The sequence below is a fragment of the Thamnophis sirtalis genome, unplaced genomic scaffold (genome assembly GCF_051295495.1).
Source record: "Thamnophis sirtalis isolate CommonGarterSnake01/CBP01778 unplaced genomic scaffold, rThaSir2_p1.2 scaffold_3, whole genome shotgun sequence".
Lineage (NCBI taxonomy): Eukaryota > Metazoa > Chordata > Lepidosauria > Squamata > Natricidae > Thamnophis > Thamnophis sirtalis.
This window is the reverse complement of record NW_028261383.1, coordinates 62,431,110-62,455,155: the sequence shown is the minus strand read 5'-3', so window position 1 is coordinate 62,455,155 and position 24,046 is coordinate 62,431,110. Positions and strand designations below refer to the sequence as shown.

The 24,046-nt window shown below is 39.8% G+C and overlaps 1 protein-coding gene across 3 annotated transcripts in view; it reads left to right on the top strand.

Moving 5' to 3' along the window:
• The window catches only part of PLXNA1 (plexin A1), a 380,392-nt gene that overhangs the window by 67,501 nt on the left and 288,845 nt on the right, over positions 1-24,046 (top strand). For all 3 annotated transcript variants that reach the window (XM_087708971.1, XM_087708970.1, XM_087708972.1), the window contains exon 3: positions 22,847-23,029. In XM_087708971.1, the coding sequence (XP_087565097.1) occupies positions 22,847-23,029 (183 nt within the window). The remainder of the gene's footprint in view (positions 1-22,846; positions 23,030-24,046) is intronic.

The following is a 24,046-nucleotide window of genomic DNA, read 5'->3' as shown; positions in this document are numbered from 1 at the left end:
TCTTCAGTTTAGGCTTTGAAAAAAAAAATCTGCAGAAGTTCCTCTTTTATGGATCTGATGTTGCCCATTATTAGGCAAGGGGTCCACCTCTTCCATGTTGAGCTGCTTATCAGGGAGGGGAATTGGAGCCTTTGAGCCTATAACTCCCCCCCCCACTGCCAAAACAATTTGAAAAGTATCAGGAATTGCAGAGCAGCAGAAGTGTTGTGAGATAGAAGTTGACACCATCTTTTCTTTGGGCTTATTTGCTCCTTTTGCAAAATGATCCAGCTGGGGAAAAAAAAATCTCTTGGAAAGATGAATTGGGAAAGGAGGTATATGGATCAGACCTATAACTTTGGCTTCAAAAAACACTTAACTCTCATGTCTGCAGCCTCAAGGTGGTCATAGGCTCCTGTTACATTCAGGGGAGAAAATCCACAGGCTTCAAAAATTGGGCAAAGCTTGTGAATAGTATTTCTGAAGCGCATAGCAAGCATAGCGAGCCAAGGTGGCGCAGTGGTTAAATGCAGCACTGCAGGCTACTGCTAGATCAGCAGGTCAGCGGTTCAAATCTCACCGGCTCAGGGTTGACTCAGCCTTCCATCCTTCCGAGGTGGGTAAAATGATGACCCAGATTGTTGGGGGCAATATGCTGACTCTCTGTAAACCGCTTAGAGAGGCCTGAAAGGCCTATGAAGCGGTATATAAGTCTACTGCTATTGCATGGGGATTTTTTTTTTGAATGATGCGAATTGCTGCTGATGTGATTCATGTATTGGTGGTTTCCATTAAATATTGAACTGTGGAGAGAACTGGAATAAGATTAGGGGCAGGATTATCCTTGCTTTTGTATCACTTATCATTTGGTGAATATCCATGCTTATATGTATATTAGTATGTATACAGCATAACAGTGTATCTACTACAGGGTGAAGGTGAAATCATGGAGAAAGAACTTAAAACATCCAATTTGCCATGAATCTTTTAAAGATTCTTTTTTTAAAAATTAATCCTACCAATCTTTCAGTGGAAGTCTTTTTTAAAGTCTAGATGGCAAATTAGTGTGAAATAACATTGATGAAACAAGTTGTGGTTTAGATATGTGATCTGTTCCTAGAAGTTATTGTGTCTCATATTCAGAAATTTGCAATAGGTTTGTTTTAATGACTAACCCAAGCAATCTCAAATAACATTAACAGAAAGAAGAAGAAAAACACTAGGTGAGTTCCTGATTGTGGTTGCAGTCTGTGGTGATTCCCATTATTGCAAGTGTTTATACAAGCAAATTTTGTAATTACCTGTTCTGGAATATAAATTTGCCCAGTGTTATGTATTTGGGTTTACTACTAATGAAAAATCATTTTCTTGAGAAGCTCTTAAAACCCAAATAATATTCTATACACAAATTAATGCATTATTTTAAATGCAAAGTCTTGGGCAATCATCTTAATTCAAGAAGAGACTTCAGAAGGGGGGCATTTGTAAGGTTCCATGTAACTGTTAATAATCTTGTGTAATTCTCAGAATGAACAAGATATGTCATATTCTCCCTTATAGTTTAAAGGAAGCACAGAAATTGTATAAGTTTTTCCTCAAGGCTCAGGGGTGTATTGTGGAGTTGCCCACAATTTTGGGAGTACTAGAAACCAACCTTGAGATGTATTTGCCCTGTTTTGTTCATTCTTTATGACTTGGACCACAGTTTTTTTCTTTCTTAATGGGATAAGTGGAAATGATACACCACTGTGATGAGATGCAACCAGGACTCAATGTCCGATATCCGTGATGGTGAACCTGTGGCACGCAGAGCCCTTTTTGCAGACACACGAGCCATTGCCCCAGCTGAGCTGCTCCATGCATGCGTGTTTGCCTCCCACTGGCCAGCGGATTTGCGGGTCTCTGCTGCGCATGCATGGGGGGAGGAGCACAAGGGCTGTGTGGGGCACCCCCAGCCCATTTTTGGTCCCAAAAATGGAGGGAGGCACTCGATGACTTATATTTTCTAATATTTCCACTGATGCTTATAATTGCTGATCCAGATTTGAATTGAAGTTAGAAGAGCTCATCCATTGCCAATCACAATGGTTGAAAAATGTTAAGCTATGGACATGGACTACAGTGCAGCTAGATTTATGAAAACTTGATCACACACTATATTCTCCTGCACAGGCATACATTTGTGCATATCTGAGAAAGACCAGGACTTTTTCTGCAGACAGAAAACATACTGTATGGACCAGTCTTTAATGTTCATCCATGATATTAACATAGTTCCTAGGATTCTTGATGTTTTGATTCTGAATGTGCCGAATCCAGATGGATTGATCACCAAAGGGGGCTCCAGAGATATTTGCAGTTGTTTCCTGATGTGGAAGAACTGAACACATTTGGCTGGAGAGCTCATTCCAGTTTGTTTGCTCCTTGGCTTTGGACCAGGAATGCATCAGACTGAAAATGTGATCTGGGGCTGGGATGCTCTGCTGAACACCGAGGGCCCTGTCTTGTGGTTTTTTTCTGTCCTCTTCCTGTTCCATTTGTGGATCCATTTTGGAGCCAGCACCTGCTTTAGGGAGTAAAAGAGTGGCCAAATTGGCTCTCTTGGTGAGTTTATGTAGACAAGACATTAATATGATATGATTCTTACTATATAGCATCCTGATGTGAGATCAGGATGTTTGATTTTTTTCCCCCATTAACTCTTCCAGGACTGAGAAATAAGTTATATCTTACCTCTTATGGACTTTTAGCTAGAAAAAGAAAAATGGATTTGGGATTATGGGTTCGAAGATTAGAAAGAGTAGTTAATGGAAACAAGGGAATCATGATATATAATGAGGAGGGGAAGGGGAGGGAGGGAGGGAGGGAGGGAGAGAGAGGGAGAGAGAGAGAGAGAGAGAGAGGTGCATTTATAGCCATTGTCAAAAAGATTGGAAGCTGCTTCTTTGTGATCTTTTGTTTCTTCTTTTCTATTTTTTCTTACTTATTCACCATTTATTTTTTCCTTTTCTAATATTTGCATTGTTTTTATCCTATTCAAGAATCGTCCATAACAATTTTATTAAAAAAGAAATAAGTTGTATCTTTAGTTGATTCCCACCCTCCACCCCCAGTGTAAAAGTGTGTTACTGGGGCACAGTTTGGTCATAAGGCTAAGCAGTCCTGACTGGTTTATGCATCTTAGTTATAGTGGTGACAAAAATGGAAAGGGAGTCATAGGGACAGGGGCTGCTTACAGTGAGGAAATCCTTGAGTCAGGGTCACAGAGTCTCCTTTTGGACTTGTGCTGTACAATTTGAAGCTTGTGGCATGAAAGAAAAACAATAATATTTTTAATCCTTTCAGTTTGACATGGTTTACTCCATCCATCCATCCATCCATCCATCCATCCATCCATCCATCCATCCATCCATCCATCCATCCATCCATTGAATTTTTATAACTACCCATCTCAGTCAATACCTATATGCTATGGATCTACAGTATTTATGAATAGCAGTTTTTGGTTAGTACTGGAGTTTAGAACTGAGACGGCAGTCCTTATAGTCAATTGGAAGAACTTGTCAACTTAACTAGGACTTGGTGTGCGTGTGTGTGTGTGCACAACACTCTAAATTCTAAGGTGAAAAGTGTTTCAGATGCTGGTAGGATTTGTAGTCATGCCTCTCTGCAACGCCTTCCAAGCAAATGCATCTTTTCCAGGGACTGCAATGCAGCTGGGTGGGCCAGGTTGAGCTCCCGAATTAAATAAAAGGCAGAACAATTAAATCAGGAATAAATGCAGCTGATTTTAAGCAGGGCAGATAAATGATGCATGAGTGCCCAGTGTGTTCTGAAGCATCTTTTTGCTTTGGAATCTGAAGTACCGCTTGGCTCTAATGCAGGGATGTCAAACTCATGTCATCACGGTAGTGTCACGTGACGTATTGGGGACTATTTTCCTCCTTCGCTAAACTGGTGTGGGTGTGGCCAGCGCATGATGCATCTGGCCCGCTCTAATGTGTACAAGTGTGATGGAATCACTTGGGAAATAAGTTGTGGGGTTTTTAATTTTTTTTTGCCACAAACCCCTTTCTGTCAAATTTCAGTATGACTTTTACAAATACATGAAACAAAGGTGATCGCTGAGTTCATTTTTCTGTTGAAGATGTCACCAAGTCCAGAAATGATTAGCCCGAAGGGATAGCTAACTGACTAGCCACTTAATAAACCTTAACGAATGAATATTGTCTTTCCTATCCACCCCTTCATTGCCCTCATAAGTGGGCTTGAAGCAAAGTAATGAATCAAGGAAACATCAATGTTGCTCTCTTGCAAGATGTTTTTTTTTCCTTTGAATATGCACTGTGTCTTTTAAGGAAGTGTTGGAGCTTCAACATTTTACTAGCAGGATTTTATGTTACGTGCTTTCTTTTATGTCTGTGTTCAGCTGTATTCTGCTTCTTATTCTCTGGCTGTTGCTTCCAGCCCCCTCACATTTTAAGCGTAATTGGTCTAGAACCTTTAATTTCAGCAATTTTTTCCTTCCATTTGACAGAGGAAGAGACATAATGCAACCTTTTAAAGTGAACAATAGTTTCACAGTATTGTTTGAGAAAGCCAAACACCAAGATTTGAAGATTTGAGTCACCAGCTTAATTAAATGTGTGGTAAATTAAAGTAGGGCTCCCAACCAATTAAATAATTCTGAGTTAATTATTGTGTGTGATTTAATAGAAAAGTTGACTAATTAGTCATGTAAAAACCTTTAACTGTTTCAAAAACATCACTTTGGGTTTTTTAAGTGATATATCTGTGTTTTACAGTATGTACTATAAGATGATTCTTTCTTCCATTTGAGAGAAAACATGGAGACCTTTTACTTCCTGTAGCAGTGACGTGTGGTGAGGTTTATGGCTGGTGAGGCACTGACACAGTGGTGGGTTTCAATTTTTTTTAAGACTTGTGGACTTCAACTCCCAGAATTCCACAGCCAGGCATGCTCAGTTACGATTTAAAGCGACAACATTTGTTTTTCTCCTTTGCGAAAAAGTTTCCTTCATTCTTTTTCTTCTCCCTCCCCCTCCTTCCTCCCTTTCTCCCTCCCTCCCCCCTCTCTCAAACAGACACATGCATACAGAGAAGTTGGATTGGACTATCTCTCATACCCCCTTCCTTCTCTCACTCATTCTCTCATAAACACAAACACAGAAGTTGGATTGGATATATTTTCCAAGGCTTGAAAGCAGCTCCTCTGCCATATCCCCCCCAATTCCCCTGCTGCCTTCCCCAAACACCTCCACCATTGCAAATGCAGCCTGCTGTCTGGGTGGGAAATGCCTGAAATGCAATAAAGCCCACCCATCCACTCACCTCCTGCTTGCAGGCTGGGGTGAGAGAGGAGGCAGAGAAGCCAGAGAAGCAAGAGTGGAGCCAATCCGAGCCTTTGATTGCAGGCGGAGCCATTTTGCCTTTTCAAACTTGTAATCAGTGAAGCTGGGATTATATAGTTTTATTCAGCTCTCTCTCTCTCTCTCTCTCTCTCTCTCTACAGGCGGAGGCAGGAGAATGACGTGCCTCACCTACATCAGAAATTTTTAGGCTTTTAACCCTTGCTTAACTCTGCTCGAGTGATCATAAAACGCCTAAAGTCAGACTAGATGAGGAACGTCGTTCTCCTGCCTCCTCCTGTAGAGGGCACTTTTTAGAGGCTTTTTTAAACAGTTAAGCAGAGTCATCCACGGTGACTCTGGCAGCAACTAGCTCAACCTTCCTTTTACATTTTCTTTTCTTTTCATGATGATAGTGGTGAGGCTCTGCCTCCCCAGCCTCCTCTGACTGCATGTCCCTGCCCTGTTGTGTGTGCAAAGTTTAGATTGAAAATCATATATTTCTAATAAATAAATTGTCCAGCTTGGAGAAATCCTTTTTAGAAACCAGTGAATTCCATGGCCACTGTAATTATACATTATAATCCTGCTAGGTGCCCTGGACAACTACATTACCTACAATTTTACTGTATTGCTATGCCACTTTTAACACTCTATACAGTATATTTTTGTTTATTTCTACAATACAATTTCTACAAAAGACCAGTGAGTAAGCTAGAGTGCTATCCGGGTCCTGTGCAAAATGATGTTCCCATTGTGTAGCTACTTGTGAGTGGCAGCTTAGATGTGAACTATATTGCATAATCATTTCCTGTACCCAAAGTATAACTCAGAGGGAGATGATTCACATTCAGTCCATTATATATGTTTCCAATAAAAATACATCAGAAAAAATTAATAGGAAATTCCTTTTCCAATCAAAACAGACCTTATTGGTCAGTTTGTAACCCAGTAGAAAAGCTTAGTGTATTTATATGGTTTGTCATCCTTCATTCCAGTCTGTGATTTGAAGACATCTGTGTTACGGACAAATGGATGCAGAGTCTGACGGTGTTCTAGCAGCAAAACACAATTGGGAGCTAAACTGTATTACATACAGATTTGATACATTCCTAAAGATAAAGGTAAACATATGTGCTAGTCATTCCCGATTCTAGGGGGCGGTGCTCATCTCCATTTCAAAGCCAAAGAGCCAGCGCTGTCCAAAGACATCTCCGTGGTCATGTGGCTGGCATAACTAAATGCTGAAGGCGCACGGAACACTGTTACCTTCCCACCAAAGGTGGTCCTTATTTTTCTACTTGCATTTTTACATGCTTTTGAACTGCTAGGTTGGCAGAAGCTGGGACAAGTAACGGGAGCTCACTCTGTTACGCAGCGCTAGGGATTCGAACCTCCAAACTGTTGACCTTCTGATTGACAAGGTCAGTGTCTTAGCCACTGAGTCACATTCCTAGGTATAGGGAAAATAAACTCTTCTTATTAATAGGGGTAGTTGTAGAATATTCATTTATTTGTAAAATTGATTCCATTAGTTTATCTGCCATTGTTGGCAGGAGAATTAAGATACTGAGAGCCAGGTGTCTGTTTCCTGTATCAGCCCTGATATACGTGGACTTATGCTGGGACAGTGAACAGTTGCAAGAGTAAAATGATATTTCTTATATGATGTGGCTCACTGAGACAGACGTGGGAGAATTTCACATTGTAGCCAATGTCCTTTTGTTCTTAGGGAAACCAACTGAGCCATTTTCTTTATCCTAAATAGGTGATTTTGCTCTGACCCCGTATCGGTGTGGCACCTGCCTGTGCATCCCGAACAAATCATTTTGCTGCTAACAAGCTAATTGCTAGCCTAATTATTTAGTGAGGTGGTGTCAGTGTAACATGGCAAGCGGGTGGTAGGAACTGTATTCTGCATCCCGGGAGTGCAGCTGTATTTGTCACTTCCCAGAGAGTTTGTTGAGACAAAGCAGAGAAGAGTAAACATCATAAACATTTATGCCTCTTGCATATTCAGGAGCAGATGAGGTTGCGGAAGCTTGCGCACTGGGAGGGTGGAAAGCAAGGTGGAAGAAAAGTGGCATCATAGCATAAATATTCTTTTGGAAATCTTTTACATTCTGTGCTCCGAACAGGCTGTGCTGTTCAAAGAGTTGGAGGAATGAAAATTTGAGAGAGACTAACTTTTTAAGGCAGTGGTCATGTGGTTTAAAAGGTAGGGTTCAGTCATGTGGGTACCACACCCCAAATGTACAGTGTTATCTGTATAAATACCTAGGAAAACATGACTCAATGCTCAGCCCTCATATTCAGCATATAGGTTGATAACACATCTTGAGAGTAATGCATTTATATTCATCCTGAGTCAAAATTCTTTCTAAGTGTTGGATTCTCCTTAAGATACAATTCTGCATTCTATTTTTTTTAAGGAAAACAAAATATTTATGTAATGTGAAGTGTGCTTTTATAAAAACTAGGCATTTATTGCCAGCTGCTCCACTTTTAAAATATTTCTAAGTGTTCCTTTTCTAAATGTGGCCAATTTAAATTGGCATGTTTTAAAATTAGCCAAGATGCAAATAGTTGAGCCTGGCATTCCGTTCTCCTTTCTAACTGAGAAAAGTGGCGTTCCCTATGTGAAATTGGTCCCCTTATGTCAACTTGGTGAATTATTTCCTTGGTTTAATTATTTTCTGCTTCCTCATCACAAACCTCTGTTAAATGAGCTATGGGATTCAAGAACAGCTGAGCAAGCAAACAGAATTGCAGCTGTGAATTGGTTGGCTTGGCCGGAGTCAATTCCCTCAGCTTGCCTGCTCTTTTAGCTGCTTTCCCTCACCACCCCTTTCACCAAAGTGCAGAAGGTCTCCAGTTAGCTGTTATTGCTCGCAGAGGCCCCAGTCTATGAATGACTGGCAATTCTAGAACTGCCTTTTGAGGCCCTTTAACCATACAGCTCGAGAGGAATGCCTCTATGTGAAACCCAGGGGAAAAGCAGGCAAACCTTTGGTCTTAAAAGGCTGCAAATAACAAGATGGTTAAAAGGGCAACTCACAGGGATGTTAAAACAATTCTTTATATGTGCACAAAGTGTTCATTCTTGCCCCAAAGCAGTATTAGCTTGGTTTTTTGTTTATTTGTAATCTGTTTCCTGAATGGCTCACCTGCCCCTGTGTAATTAGAGTTTTGCTACTTAACTAAAAAGTTAAGTCATGGAAGTCATAAGATTCAACAAAGCATAAGAAGCCTTATTCATTTTGATTTTATGCTGTTTTGGCATTGGGTAGTAAGGTTATTTCTCTTCAGCAGTGAAGAGTTTGGGCCTTTTTTAAAATCAATACTTTACTAAATCATCACAATCAGACGGTTTATGTCTCAGGGTTCTGAGGAGCTGGCAGATGTGACCTCAGAAACATTGAATGAAACCTTTCAGAACTCCTGGAGTGCAGGTGAACTGCTAAAGGACTGGAAAAGAGATGATGTGGTTCCAGTCGTTCCCCCCCCAAAAAGGTGGGGAAATGGGTTCAGGAAACCACAGACCAATAAGACTGACATCAATAACTGGGAAAATCCTGGAAAAGATAATCAAGCAGCATATTGGGGAGCACTTGGGAATGAACAGGGTTATTACAAGAAGCCATCATGGGTTTGTTAAAAGCAGGTCATGCTGGATAAACCTTATTGCCTTCTTTGATAAAGCAGTTAAATTAGTGGATCAAGGAAATGGTGCGGATATACAACATTTATTTCAGTAAGACATTTGATAAAGTAGACTACCACCCACTCCTTAATATGATAGGACAATGTGGGACAGACACACCACTAGATGGATTTGTGGTCGGCTGGCCAACCACACTCAGTGTGTGGTCCTCAGTGGAACTAAATCTATGTTGAGAGGAGCATTCAGTGAGCTTTCCTGAAGCCTCCGGAGGAAAAAAAAACGGCCCTATGGGCAAACAGGAAGCTTGGGAATGGACTTCCAGTTTGCTCGTAGAGTTGGTTTAAGACCTCCAGAGGCTTCAGGGACCTTCATGAGGCTTCCCTGAAGCCTCTGGAGACCTAAAAACCACCCTACAAACAAAGTGGAAGTCACTTTAAGTGAAGCCTCTAAAGGGCAAAAAATGACCCTACGAGCTGTTTTCATCCTCCCCAGGCTCCTATGAAGCTTCTGGAGCCTGGGGAGGATGAAAAAAGCTTGGAAAAATGGAGGGAAGTGCTTCTCCCTGGGAGGGGTGGTCACGCGTTGCATTATGGGTGCGGCACGCACACGCACAACCCCCCTGCGCTTCCCCCCTTATGGCATGCGAGTCAAAAAAGGTTCGCCATTGCTGACCTAGTGTCTTAATCAGTAGACCAAACTGGCTCTCATGCATAGATTTGTGTAAGAAGGTATGCATAGGATTGCAGCCAGTTGCTGAAAGACCTCCTGGATGCCAAGCATAGTTTTTAGAAGCTATCTTTTGCTTCATTGGTAAGGCACACAACAATGTACACACCATTGGTGAGGCACACACCAATTCAACATAGCTGTTAGAGTCTGCTTCATTCTTTCCATAAGACCATATGATTGTGGTCTTTTTGTGAATAAAAATTGATATGCACCTTTTTATACCTAGGTCTGCGTACAAGTATTTAAGGAAAATTGACTTCCTTATCTTTAAGGATCTCATTAGGTGTGCCTATTCTATACTAAAGCTTTTGACCAGTTTCTTTGCTAGTTTTTGGGCAATCACATTCTTTAATGGAACTGCTCCTGGATAACAAGTTGCATAATTGCAGACAACTAGGATATACTCATTACTTTCACTATCGTAGGCAAAGGGCCTACACTATCCATGGCTATTTTAGAAAAAGGAATAGCCTTTAAAAGCACTCTTTCAATAAGAACTTAATTGACACAGGGCAAGATCTATAGTAATGGGCTACATGTTTACAAATTCCTGGTCAATAAAATCTATCAGAAATTCTGTATGTGGTCCTATCTCTATCTATATATCCAGACCATGGATTTTCATGGGCTAGTTCCTATATAGCCTTGTGATATCCCCAGGGAGCTACTAACAGTTTTTTTTTTCCTTTGTTTAGGGATGAAACCTTATTTGTTACAGCAACCCTGTTTTTTTTAAATCTGAGTGTTGGTTCTTTGTCCCCCCCCTTTTTTGCTGCAAACCAACAAAAGTTTTAACATTGGATCTTTTTTTTGTACAAGTACTAAGAGAATTTTCCATTTAGGAATGTCTTATCCCTATGGTTTCACCCCTAGCTTTATTGGCCTTTCCAGAATATATCTATTAAATCAGGAGGGCTAAGAAGAATCCCAGGTTTCTTCCCTTCCTGCTGCTGCTCCTTCCTCATTTTTGCCCCACTCTTGTGACTACTCCCAGCATCTTAGCCGCCTTTAATCCTTTTTTTCTGAATCCAACCATCAATAAGTGGAAAAACTTTAACAATCCCTAATGGGAAGTTAGAGATTACTCCTATCATGCTTACCCGTTTCTTTTCTCTATCTTCTGTCTTTAACCAATGGGGTCATTTCACTCTGCCCAAAATACTTCTAAGAGGCTTTTTTACCATAGATGCTGCCTTTACTAAAGGAGAACATCCCAGCAGTTCAATTCCCAGTATCTACTAAGCATCTAGCAGCGACCCCATTAACTTCTGCGGGGATCATAATTTTTCTCCCCAGAGATTCTTGCACTACTGGAGATGTTTGCTTTTTCTTCTGGATTTTATAGTCTTTTGGCACTTTTTCATAGTTATAACCACTATGTTTCTCTGGCTCTCTGAATTCCCAATGCTGTCCTTTTGTTTGGGCTGAAGCTAAAGACTTTACTCCTTTCACCTTCCAGCTCCTTATAGTTCCTACTTTCTGGAACAGGCATTCTTCTTTCTTCATCTTCTTTTCTAACATCCCAGGTCCTTTTGCTGCCCCATAGTCCCCAGCCAGTTCTACTTCCCTGGACCCATTTCTGGATTGTAGTCTTGTATCCAAAACCTCACATTTTAATAGGGAATATCTGTAGAAACTGTTCTGAAATTACTTCCTCTACCATTTTTTCTTTCTCATTTCCTGCCTAAATCTTTCAGTGTTGCCCAAAATTCACAAATCTCTTCATGTTCAAATCTCTTCAGCTACCTATGTGTAGCTTCTAAATGTTTGCCTATAGGTATAAGGGGTTAAATCATACCTGTATAGGATTACCTCTTTAAGAAGGGAGTAATTACTTCTCTTTCTAGAAGATTAGCATAAGCTCTCAAAGCCTTTCCTTTAAAACATGGGCCTGTCTTGACCACCCATTGATTCTTAGCCATTTACAAGAGGTAGCAAGTCTTTCAAACGTGATAAACTAGGTTTCTATGTCTTCTTTTTTCTTTTAACAACTTTGGAATTTTTACATCTTTGGCACCTCACTGTACATTCTGAAAACTTTAGAGGTAATGGCAGTGATGGGTACCTACCGGTTTGGGCCGGTGTGGCAGAACTGGTAGCTCTGACTACAAGCCAAGAGCGAACCGATTCTCTGTTTCCGTGAAAGTGGGCCCGCCCGCCCGTGGGTTATACTGACCTTATTTTTTCTGAAGCCCAACTGATCAGTGGCGGCAGATTGAATTGCCACCCCTCAGCTGTTTTCCTTGCTCCTTTCATTATTTGCAATGTGGAAGTTCAATTTTTGCTGAACTGCGCACGTGTCTGAAGCGAGCCAGTTGTTCCCCACCCCTGGGTGATAGTGCTGCTTCTGGTGCCTGGACCCTTTTAAATCAGTCCTCCAAACTCTTCTGTTGCCTTTCACTGTTTTCTCATTCTCTTTCCTTTGTGTCTTTCTCTTCTCTTCATTCATTAACCAAATCTTTTTTCTCTTACTCTGTTGCTTTAACATTTCTGTAATGATATTGATCCACGGGTCCATTTCTGGCTGGTCTAACTTCAGTTTAACTACAGATAAAGGGTGGATAACAACTGTCTGTAGCAAAGTACTAGTCTCTTCTAAGAAAGTATCTGTCCCATTTACCTTTTCCATGGCTTTTTTTTGGGGGGGGGGTGTAGGCTTTCATAAGAGGTCTGGTTTCTGCAGCTGTTGGCTATTTCTTGCAAAGTCTGAACTCTGCGAGGAGCAAGCTCTTTTCCTTGTGCAGCTGGAGTTTGTTTTGTTTTTATGGCGAGTTTAATGAACTTGAGTTTAAGCCTTCTGCACCTGTGCGGTTGCCAGTCTGTGTTTGATATCCCACCCTTTTATGGACATCTCTCCATTGCCGCCACTGTTTTATGTACACCCAATTCATTGAGCTCAAACCACAAAAGAGACAACAATACATGTTGGTAGACAACACACACAAGCATTCACAGGATATTACACACTGATCATCCCTACTCCACTTTTGTCCACTGCTGCTACTCCAATTCCCAACTATTGTTTCTTATGAGTATTGCTATATAAAATAAATCTCTTTCTGACTGCTTTACTTCCACATACCCTCTCCCCACATATTTCTCAGAAAACAACCCTTTAAGCCCTCTCCTCAGCCTTTTGCCTGCTGGCTGAGGAGAGGGCTTAAAGAGACAGGACAGCAGCAACACAAGTGCTGTCCAAGCAGCCTGCTTTCTCTCACACACCCAAAATATGAATAGCTCATTGATAGAATGTGTGACCTTCTAGCCTCTGTTTAAATACCTTCAGTGTCTACCACTTCCTGAAAGGATGCAGAGTCCACCCTGCATAGATTTATGCTACTCTGTTTCCCTGAAAATAAGACCTCCCGGAAATAAGTCCAATCGGGCTTTTGGGTGCATGTGCTAAAATAAGCCCTCCCCTGAAAATAAGCCCTCCCTAAAATATTTAAATGCATGAGCAGCTGGTCCCCTCCATTTCCTCTGGTTGCTTGCTGTGCAAACAACATAAGGTGAGGAGGCAAGGCCGGAAGGGGGGAAGGGGAATATGCCCCATGTACTCCACATGTCCTTTACCTAATGACCACTCCCACAACCTTAGCCACTGCACCCCTTCTATCACACTAATGGCTACGGCAAAAAGAGAGGCAGGCCAATGATGCGCCTTGCCTCCCACTCCCTTACTTACCGCCGTTTGCTCCTGCAGCTGAGCAGTGCTTTGATTGAAAAGTGTCCAACTGACGAGCAGCTGTGTTGCACTGCCACAGCAGCACAACACAGCAGCAGCCATGAGGTGACCACCTCGCTGCCTTCTGCCTCCCCAAAAATAAGGCCAAGTGCTTATTTTGGGGGTCAAAAGGAAATAAGACCTTGTCTTATTGTTGGGGAAACATGGTACCTATAAGCTGCATATTGTACCCAGCTACTGAACAGTGCAACAATAAAAGATAAAGTGTAACAGTAATGAGTTAGTACTAAGAATTAGGTGCAGGTAGCAACTTGCCATATTTAACTTTATTAAATATTGAAAGCAAATGAAGTCATCATACTAAAGATCTATGTTTTCAAAGTTATGTGCACATACATATTTTATAGGTGGTATTAGCTCTAATAACCATTAAAAATCTACCCTGCTATCTAGCTAAGCTGCTTCTTTTAAACAACCACATACAATACATAATTTTTTTTCAAAGTAAACAAAGGAGATGAGTCAGTTTTTTGTTTCCTGGAAACTTCTATAACACTGGTTGTATCTTTGCCCCTTCTTTTAACAATATTCCCTCCGGTTAACCTGGCAGTTCTCAGAGAGCAACAATGACATTCACAGCTGAAGTCTCTAGAGAACAGTAGTTTGCCATTAACATATAACTGTATTCCGAGGGAAATAGCAGAACAATGGATTTAGTGTGCAATCTATGGACATGTTCATTTCTTTAATAACTCCATTTTGAATCCATAAATTGTTGGTTGCAGAAAATAAGTTTTTTCTCTCCCTCCATCTTCTTCAATTTTCTCTGCATCCCTGGACCCTCAAATACATGGTCAGAGACTGCTGGACCAGATGTTGTCATGGCAACTACTCTCTTCCTGCAGAGGTGGAGATGGGAGCAAATATCATGGTTCAAGAAATTTCCCTATTCCTGACCCTCCCCTCTTTCTTTCTTCCACTCCTGGGTTTTCTCCATTCCTCAATGTTGCCCTCTCTTAATTCCAAGTGCTTACTTCAAAGTGAAGGGTGTTAAATGGATGTATTTTGCTGTGGACTAAGGAGGGTGACTGTTTTGACCATTACTGGATTTGGATAGCAGGGGGGAAATATTGGGGTTCTTTCCTTGATGTTTTTGTTCAAAGTGAACATAAAGGCAGTAGTTGAAAGGTATGTGGAGAAGGACACAGATAGGAAAGAGACTAGATTAGAAGAATTGCTGCAGAAAGTTGGGTTAACCCTATTGTACTATGTTTCAGTTTCTTTAGCTTGATGATGTCAATTGAGATGATGGACACATGAGAGACAATGCACTTTTTGTTCAGTGTTTACCATCCTGAGTACAATCTCTTGAGAGATTGGACTGAAAATAGAAATTAAATAGTTTTTTGAAATATAGAATTGTGAAAAAATATTTTTCCTCTTTGTAGATTTTTTTTGAATGTCTGGATTTGTTTGTCACTGAGTGTTATCAGAAGTCCATGTTGTCCTCCAGATAGAAAAAGGGAGTTAGCATGAGCAAACACCACCACCATCAAAAAACATAACTTCTGTGTTTGTTTCATTTGTTTCATTTTTTAAAAATAAAACAACATCTTGTGATGTTCCAGTGTGAAAAAAGTAATTTGCATCCAATTAGGTCAGACTCCCATAAATATCAGTATGACCTACTGTACATTTAAGCTCTGATAATGTTTAGAGGCAAAGTGCTAGAAAAATTTAGAAAACTTGAAAAGAGATGAACATTCCCCCACCTCATTATCTTCTAAGACTGTTATTAAAAACACTGCTCTTCATTGCAGAAAATTGAACAATGATTGATGAAGTTTCCCTATTCCACTTTAGGTGCTGAGATGACATGTGGGAATTTTAATGAAATACTAATAAGTATTGTGTGTGTGTGTGTGTGTGTGTGTGAGATATATATATATATATATATATATATATATATATATATATATATATATATATATATATATATATATATATATATATATATATATATATATATATATATATATATATATATATATATATATATATACTTAAAGTCACAACCCCTGGTATGCCCAAGTGTGGGAGGAAGGTCACACTTCCACTCTCTGTCATTAGGCTCGTCACAAGAGTCCATCCAGACAGAAACCCAATATTTTTACTGTTGCCTTTGTTATATTTGTGTTTTTATTTGTGCTGATAAATAAATAAAGGAAGACTAGTATAGATCTATTTCAAGCTATTTAGCTCTCATCAGCTAGCCATATCCTTACTGGGATTCGAACCTGTGCTCTATTGCCTTCCCAGGCAGGGAGTTAACCATTTGAGCTACAGAGAACGACTCCTTTTATCAGCCAGCCAGGGTGGGAGGTATATACTTAAAGTCACAACCCCTGGTATGCCCAAGTGTGGGAGGAAGGTCACACTTCCACTCTCTGTCATTAGGCTCGTCACAAGAGTCCATCCAGACAGAAACCCAATATTTTTACTGTTGCCTTTGTTATATTTGTGTTTTTATTTGTGCTGATAAATAAATAAAGGAAGACTAGTATAGATCTATTTCAAGCTATTTAGCTCTCATCAGCTAGCCATATCCTTACTGGGATTCGAACCTGTGCTCTATTGCCTTCCCAGGCAGGCAATAGAGCACAGGTTCGAATCCCAGTAAGGATATGGCTAGCTGATGAGAGCTAAATAGCTTGAAATAGATCTATACTAGTCTTCCTTTATTTATTTATCAGCACAAATAAAAACACAAATATAACAAAGGCAACAGTAAAAATATTGGGTTTCTGTCTGGATGGACTCTTGTGACGAGCCTAATGACAGAGAGTGGAAGTGTGACCTTCCTCCCACACTTGGGCATACCAGGGGTTGTGACTTTAAGTATATACCTCCCACCCTGGCTGGCTGATAAAAGGAGTCGTTCTCTGTAGCTCAAATGGTTAACTCCCTGCCTGGGAAGGCAATAGAGCACAGGTTCGAATCCCAGTAAGGATATGGCTAGCTGATGAGAGCTAAATAGCTTGAAATAGATCTATACTAGTCTTCCTTTATTTATTTATCAGCACAAATAAAAACACACATATATATATATATATATATATATATATATATATATATATATATATATATATATATATATATATATATATATATATATATATATCACACACACACACACATATATATATATATATATATGTATGTATATATATATGTGTGTATATGTGTATATATATATGTATGTATGTATGTATGTATGTATGTATGTATGTATGTATGTATGTATGTATGTATGTTTTCTGAGGTTTTTGCGGGTGTTAGTATGTAGGTCTCTAGTTGTTCGGGTTTTCTCCCGCGTAGAATTGGAGATGTCTTGGCGACGTTTCGACGAAGTCTCATTCGTCATCTTCAGGCTGCTTCAGACTACTTCAGGTTGGTGTTTCCAGGAGTAGTGGAAGTAGTAGACTACTCCTGGAAACACCAACCTGAAGTAGTCTGAAGCAGCCTGAAGATGACGAACGAGACTTCGTCGAAACATCGCCAAGACATCTCCAATTCTACGCGGGAGAAAACCCGAACAACTAGAGACCTATATATGTATGTATGTATGTATGTATGTATGTATGTATGTATATATTCAACCACTCCTGCCCCCTCCTTATTGTACTTGCTCTGGAAGGACACCTGCCCCCCTGCCCCTATGTGTTGTCTAGGGACCATTATTGTTGTTGGATCTTTTGTGTTTTGAGCCCAATGATTTGGGTGTGCATAAATATATTTATATATAAATTATAGTAACTTGGAAATGCTGGTTAAGTAGACAAAGCTTCTCATCCTAAACTTAATTCATTCTGATAAACTATCCAGATAAACTGAGGATCTGTCTTAAAGCTAAAGCTGCATGTAGTTTTCCTTCATTGTTTGATATTTAGGGTTAATGTAGATCTGGTAACCCAGCTTTTCCCAAGAATTTTAATTCCATAGTTTATCAACAAATGTTGTCCCTTGTCATTATCTACATAGCTGTAGTGTGCTGAGCACATTCTCTGAATGTACTCTGCATGTATTTCTCCTTATCTTTTCTTAAAGCCTCTTAGTTATTCTGTAAACAGTGTCTGTTCTATTCCCCGTTCAAATGGATTTCTTTCTGGGGTTTAGTGAGAACTGTTTTAATTTTTTATCCAACCCAGTGAATGAAAAGAGGGGGGAATCTTCTAGGCCAGGAATCTGATCCATGAACTGGCACAGGTCTGCGGTATGCCAGGAACCGGGCTGCACAAACATCCCATCCATGGGATGCAGGCAGCACACAAAACCACATCCCCTTTAGTCTGTGGAAAAAACCTTTATCCCCAGAACTGGTCCCTGCTGCCCAAAGGTCAGGGGCCACTGTTCTAGGCAGTAGCCCCCATGTTATGGAATTCCTTTCCTCCTGAAGTATAAAGCTCCCGCTTTGCTTTTTTCATAAAAAGATGTTACTCTGATGGATAGTTGGTGCAGGTATTGGCCCTGGGCTGCCTTTATAGTTTTTGTATTTTCTCTGTGTGTGGTTTTGGATTGCGTTGATTGCAAAGGTGGGATTCAGCCGGTTCAGACCGGTTCATGCGAACTGGTAGTTTCAGCAATCAGTTGGCTCTGTCCCTGCCCCTGTGCTAGTCTGTCCTATATTTCCTTTGTTTGAAGCCTAGCTGATAGGCATGGCAGAGTGGATTGCCGCACCTCGGCTGTTTTACTCACCAGAGCTGCAGTAGAAGATAAGTTTTAGAACTGCTCAGGGAACCGGTTGTTACACTACTGGTTGATTGTTTTCATTCTATCTGTTTGTTATCTAATTTCTAAATTAGAAGATGCTGAGTCTTTTGATATTGGGGAGATGCAAATATTTGTTTAATAAAGAAAAAAATATTTGGGCAGAAACAAGGGACAGCACTGAGGAGAAGAAATGAGAAATAGATCAATTTGCTGAAAATGTGGAAGGAAATCTATATGGACAGATTCTGTGGTCTGTCTGCACCTGCCATTTACAAACAGATTCCTCTTACAACTGAGGAGATGAAATATTCCTCATTGAGGCACAACCTGGGGGAGAACTGGAAACAAATTCAGGTATGGAATTACAGGGTACAGCTTCCCTTGGACTGTTTTCAGCAAATGCTAGGAGCGTACTGTATAATAAACGCTTGAGATTATGAGAAAAGCCCAAGAATAATTTCTCAAGTGGTGCTGGTTAAAACTTGTACATACCATAGAGGCTTAATGGAAGAATTTGGCTCTTTCAACAGAAAGGTAAATACTTAGTAATGTCTTTGCTGCTTTTCAGTACCTTATCTTCATCTCTGTAGGATTTTAAATGAAAACAACCTTCGGGGGCCCCAGGTTGCTTTCATTGGGACAGGGGAAAAAGACTAGCATGGTTTCCCAAAAATTAGACAGGGTCTTATTTTCTTTTAACCCCCGAAATAAGCATTTGGTCTTATTTTTGAAGAGGTCTTGAGGTGCAGGAGGGGGCGAGCATGATTACCTCATGCTGCTGCTGTATTGCAATATTTTTGGGGAGGGCTTCTTTTCAGGGAAAGGCTTATATGAGTGTATACATTCAAAGCTCTGTTGGGCTTATTATCCTGGAGGTCTTATTTTCTGGGAAACAGGGTAGCCAACTTCTTGCTCATGCTGACTGGAACGATGCTTTAATAGCCCTTTGCAGTCTTTCAACCCAGTTATTTTGGAATCCGCTTATTTTGAATCTATTTATTTTCCCTTCCTTGTGCTCTTCTTTCTTCCTAGAATAATTTCTTAAGAGTAAGCTGTTCTTGGAGGAATTGGTTTTTTCCGCCTTTGGTACAAAGTATAGTGAATTTTAAATCCATGATGATGATAATGGAGTGATGAGGGTGATGCAATAGTAATAACAGGTGGTAGCAGACATTGCTCTTCTGTTTAAACTGGTGGCAGCAGCCACCTTGCATTTATGGTGCTACCACCTGAACAAAATGAAGGCACCTGAACAAAATGAATGATGGGGAAGATGTTTGAAACAGAAAAGAGTGGAAGGCTGCTAAGATTCCATTTGTCTTTCCCCCTTTTTTTCCTCTCCACATGTACATGTGTTGGAATTTTTGGTTTGTTGAACCACAGGTTTTTTTTAGATCAGTGGAATTGTGATTTATGAGTACCTCCTAGTTAGAATTAGTTCTGCTTCCCGTTTCTGTATTTCAGTTCAGTGGCAAAGTTGGCAGCTGCCTCCGTCTGTATTCTTTAAAAACCATTAAATGAGCAAAAAAGTATAAAGAACAATTAACATGGTAGTTATTCCATTTATGGGTAGTCCTCATTTAAAAATCTACAGCAGCCCTATCTGTTTGCTGCTTCTTTTAGGAACTTGTATGATCTCTAGGAAGAAGACAAATTCTGCTTCATGTTGGCTGACCTTGAAAACAGAGTTGGACTTGGTTAGTTGTTGGATGGGAAATCACCAGGAAATTCCAGAGCTGAGTACTAAATTGGGAAGTTGAAAAAAACATCCTGAAGAAACCAAAAGCAAACAAATCATTGCTGTATTATCCCCTTCATGGATATATCTGTGAAATCATCAGGGGTTGCTTTTTTGATCTGTGAAAAGGAATACGGGAAGCAAAGGCCTAGTATCTTAATTAATCTATTATTATGACAATTGATAAGAGTTTAAGGCTGGTCTTAATAGGACTAAATCAGGAATAAAATAAAAATAAAGTATTTTAAAATATTTTAAAATATTTTAAAATAAAGTATTTTAAAATAAAAGCATAAAATACTTATGCTTTACGTGTTGATTAGAAACCAGGAAATATCTACTATGAAGCCAGCTGTGTGAAGAGGGAGCATATATTGGATCATGACTGATTTGGCTGGTTTTATTATATTTCATTGGTTTAATCTCTCTCCTACAATGGTCTAAATTGTATGTACCATATGTCCAAAGAATAAGGACTCTAGATATAGTTGTCTTACAAATTTAAATGACACAAAAATGACAGTTCATGTGTAATGTTGTAATTAAGTGGTAATCATAAAAATAACATGATTGTATAATTTCCATCATGACATCTGATTCAAGTAGGAAAGTATACAACCATATCTCACTTCTTTGTTGACCTGGAGCCAATCTGTGTCTGTCCTGACTGTGGCTTCCTGTCCGGTGGTTTTGCAGAGGAGAATGAGATGATCTGGGAGTCCCATTTTCCTAAGCAGTTGCTCAGCTTGTCATGGTTGACATAGTCAAAGGCTTTTCTATAATCAATGAAGCATATTGTACTGACTTGTCCTTGTTATTCTTGGGCTTTATTAGACAGCATGTGTTGGCAATAATGTCTCTTGTTACATTTTTTTGCATCAGGTTTCTCTAAGCTTTTCAAAATTCAAATCTACTGGGAGTTTCAGAGATCATGAGACTTATGAATTTGGATTCATTCCGTGACTTTTGAAACTCATTATCCTTTATTCCTTCTGAAAGGAACTAGAAACGGGAGAATCAATGTGGTGTAGTGATGGAGTTCGACTACTACTAAAGACATCCAAATTTAAGGCCCACTTTTGGCCACAGAATTTCACTGTATGTTCTTTGTCCAGTAACTTTCAGTTGTATCTTCCTTTACAGGATTGTTGTGGGGAAAAATGAATGGGAGCCGTATATGTCTCTTTAGGATCCTGAAGGAACTGGGGGATAAAAATCCAACATATAAATATTACATTGATTTTAGTACTATTATTTATTACTGAATGTTGCAGCCCCTGTCCTATGGAACCATCTTCTCCTTTGATATCTGACCTCCACCTTTTAAACTTTTTGAAGAGCACTTAAAATCTGGCTCTTCCCCCAAGCAATGGAACAGGGTGAGGTCAGAGCTAGATAAAGAAGTTGTGAGAAATTTTATTGCAGCACCAGTTTCTTTTGTGTTTTTTTTTTTTTTTGGTTTTACTGTTCATTTTTGCTTTTATGATTGTACATCTTGTTTTCCTGGGTTGTAAGCCTCCCAGAGGTTGGTTTTAAGATGAGCAGCTACACAAATGTTTAAAACAGATAAGTAGGATTAGAATAAATGGGTTTTATCCTTGTGAATGATTTATTCCATAGGATACATTGGGAAATGCAAACTATTTGTTCATTTTGACCTCTCATTAATCTTTGATACCATCAATTCTCACATACTGAGTTGTCTTGTTGGGGTAGGATTTGGATTCATGGTATTATAATGCATGAGATTCCTTTTTATGGCCTCTTACATTTCATTATTCCAGTCCTGGGCCATGTTTGTTGTCACATGATGGAGCTCAGAGTTATATTTCGATCCCATGCTTTTTAACTTCTGTAGTGCAGTAATATCTGCCAGTAAATGAAGCCAACACTGCTTTAACTATCGTTGTAGAGGTGATAGGACAACAGTGTTCAGCTTTTGTTTTCTATAACTAATTGCAAGGAAATTATAAAAATCCCGAATTTGAAGATGAATGAGGGCAAACAAACTGAGGTTTAATTCAGATGGGGACAAACTAGTTCTCCTAGAAGGCGAGCGTGAGGATGGGAAAGTAATAAAGTGTTGAAAACTATAGTCTTAGGGATCATATGTGCAACTTGGGGTTTCTACCCAGCTCAATGCAACCTTGAAATTTGCTGATCACACCAACTACAGGAATGCAGCTTTTCATCAGTTGCATCCCTCTGATTCTATTCAGATCAGAATATCATAATATGTTGCAAATGAAGCTGTCTTTGAGGAGACACTGGAAACTTCAGCTAGTACAGAATTCAGCTACCCAGTTATTGTAGGGGTAAAGTTTTAGAGAAGATAACACTAATCCTGTATCTTTTGTACAGGTTTCCATGTGTTCCCAGGCCCATTTTAAACTATGGATAATACCATATAATTACAAAATGAACTTGCATGAACTTTCCCAGGCCTTAAAATCAGCCATTGAAAATCTACCCTTAAGACTTTTTGTTCAGCAGGCATGCCTTTTTTATGCTAGTAGAAATCTCTCTCTCTTTTCTCTCTCTGGCTTTTCCCTCTACCTAACTTTCTTTTAAATGTGCATATTTTTATTCTGATTAATTTCAAATCATTTTAATGAAAATAAATTTAATAATAATAATTTGTGTTGCTTGCTTGGTGCATGGTGAAAATTAACTGCACACAGATAGGGAGCCTTGAAGCGGAAAGATGTTTTCTCTTAGCCATTGGGAACTTTTTCCTTATGCTTTTCAACTGATAAAAAATTACTGTTATTATCATCACCAATTTCCCTATTGGTGATAAACCTGAAGATTTGAGATCCTTTTGTCATGGAATAATTTTACTACCTAGGGAGCTGAAACAGCCTCAGACAACTAATCTCTTTCTATTTTTCTATTCCTATATTTTTCTACAGCCCTTGCAAATAGATGATAATTTCTGCGGACAAGATTTTAACCAACCGTTGGGTGGAACTGTCACAATTGAAGGTGTGCCGCTCTTTGTGGACAAGGAAGATGGCATGACATCAGTGGCTGCTTATGACTACCATGGACACACAGTTGTTTTTGCTGGTACACGAAGCGGCAGGATAAAAAAGGTAAGACTCTTGGAGGTCTTGTTACGTTGTTTAGTAGAGTCCTATTGGTCCATAAAATGGGGAAAAAATCCCTGTGCCTCAGTCTCACATTGTTAAAAAGAGTGACGTAATATCCACGTGCGTACTTCCTTATGACTCTCGAAACTCGTTTTCTGAGGACCTTCATCTGGAGTATTTTTACTTCCTTTATTTGTGGGTACTCTCTTAAGAAGGCTGTATTTTAATGTGCAATCTGATTCTACATACCCTGTTTTCCCGAAAATAAGACCTCCCTGGATAATAAGCCCAATGCGCTAAAATAGAAGAGCCAAGGTGGCGCAGTGGTTAAAGAGCAGCACTGCAGGCTACTGCTAGATCAGCAGGTCAGCGGTTCAAATCTCACCGGCTCAGGGTTGACTCAGCCTTCCATCCTTCCGAGGTGGGTAAAATGAGGACCCAGATTGTTGGGGGCAATATGCTGACTCTCTGTAAACCGCTTAGAGAGGCCTGATAGGCCTATGAAGCGGTATATAAGTCTACTGCTATTGCTAAATAAGCCCTCCCCAAAAATATTGCAACATAGCAGCAGCCATGAGGTGGCTACGCTATAAAATAAGGCCAAGCGCTTATTTCGGGGGTCAAAAGAAAACAAGGCCCTGTCTTATTTTGGGGAAAACGCGGTGGTAGAAGCCTTCCCCCCCCTCTACAGTTTGTGTTTTTTGTGAACTAGGTTCTTTCCATCTTATAAAATTGATTCAGTAAGAGTCTGAAGATAAATAGCAAAGAAGAGATTCAGTTGGTGAGTTACTAAGGTCACATACTGTAAAGCAAGCAACCTTCCTTCAGATTTAGGTATTTGGACTGCCATAGAAATCTCACTAAACATCATTTCTTCCCTGATGGCCTTTTCCGTTAAGTTGCTGTGCTGCTTTTTCTTTTCTCTTTGGTAAAGAAAAATCATAATCTGCAGTGTTGTTGCATGCATTTGGCTCTGTTACACCAGGCAGACACATTTCCCTGAGGACGATGACTCTGCTG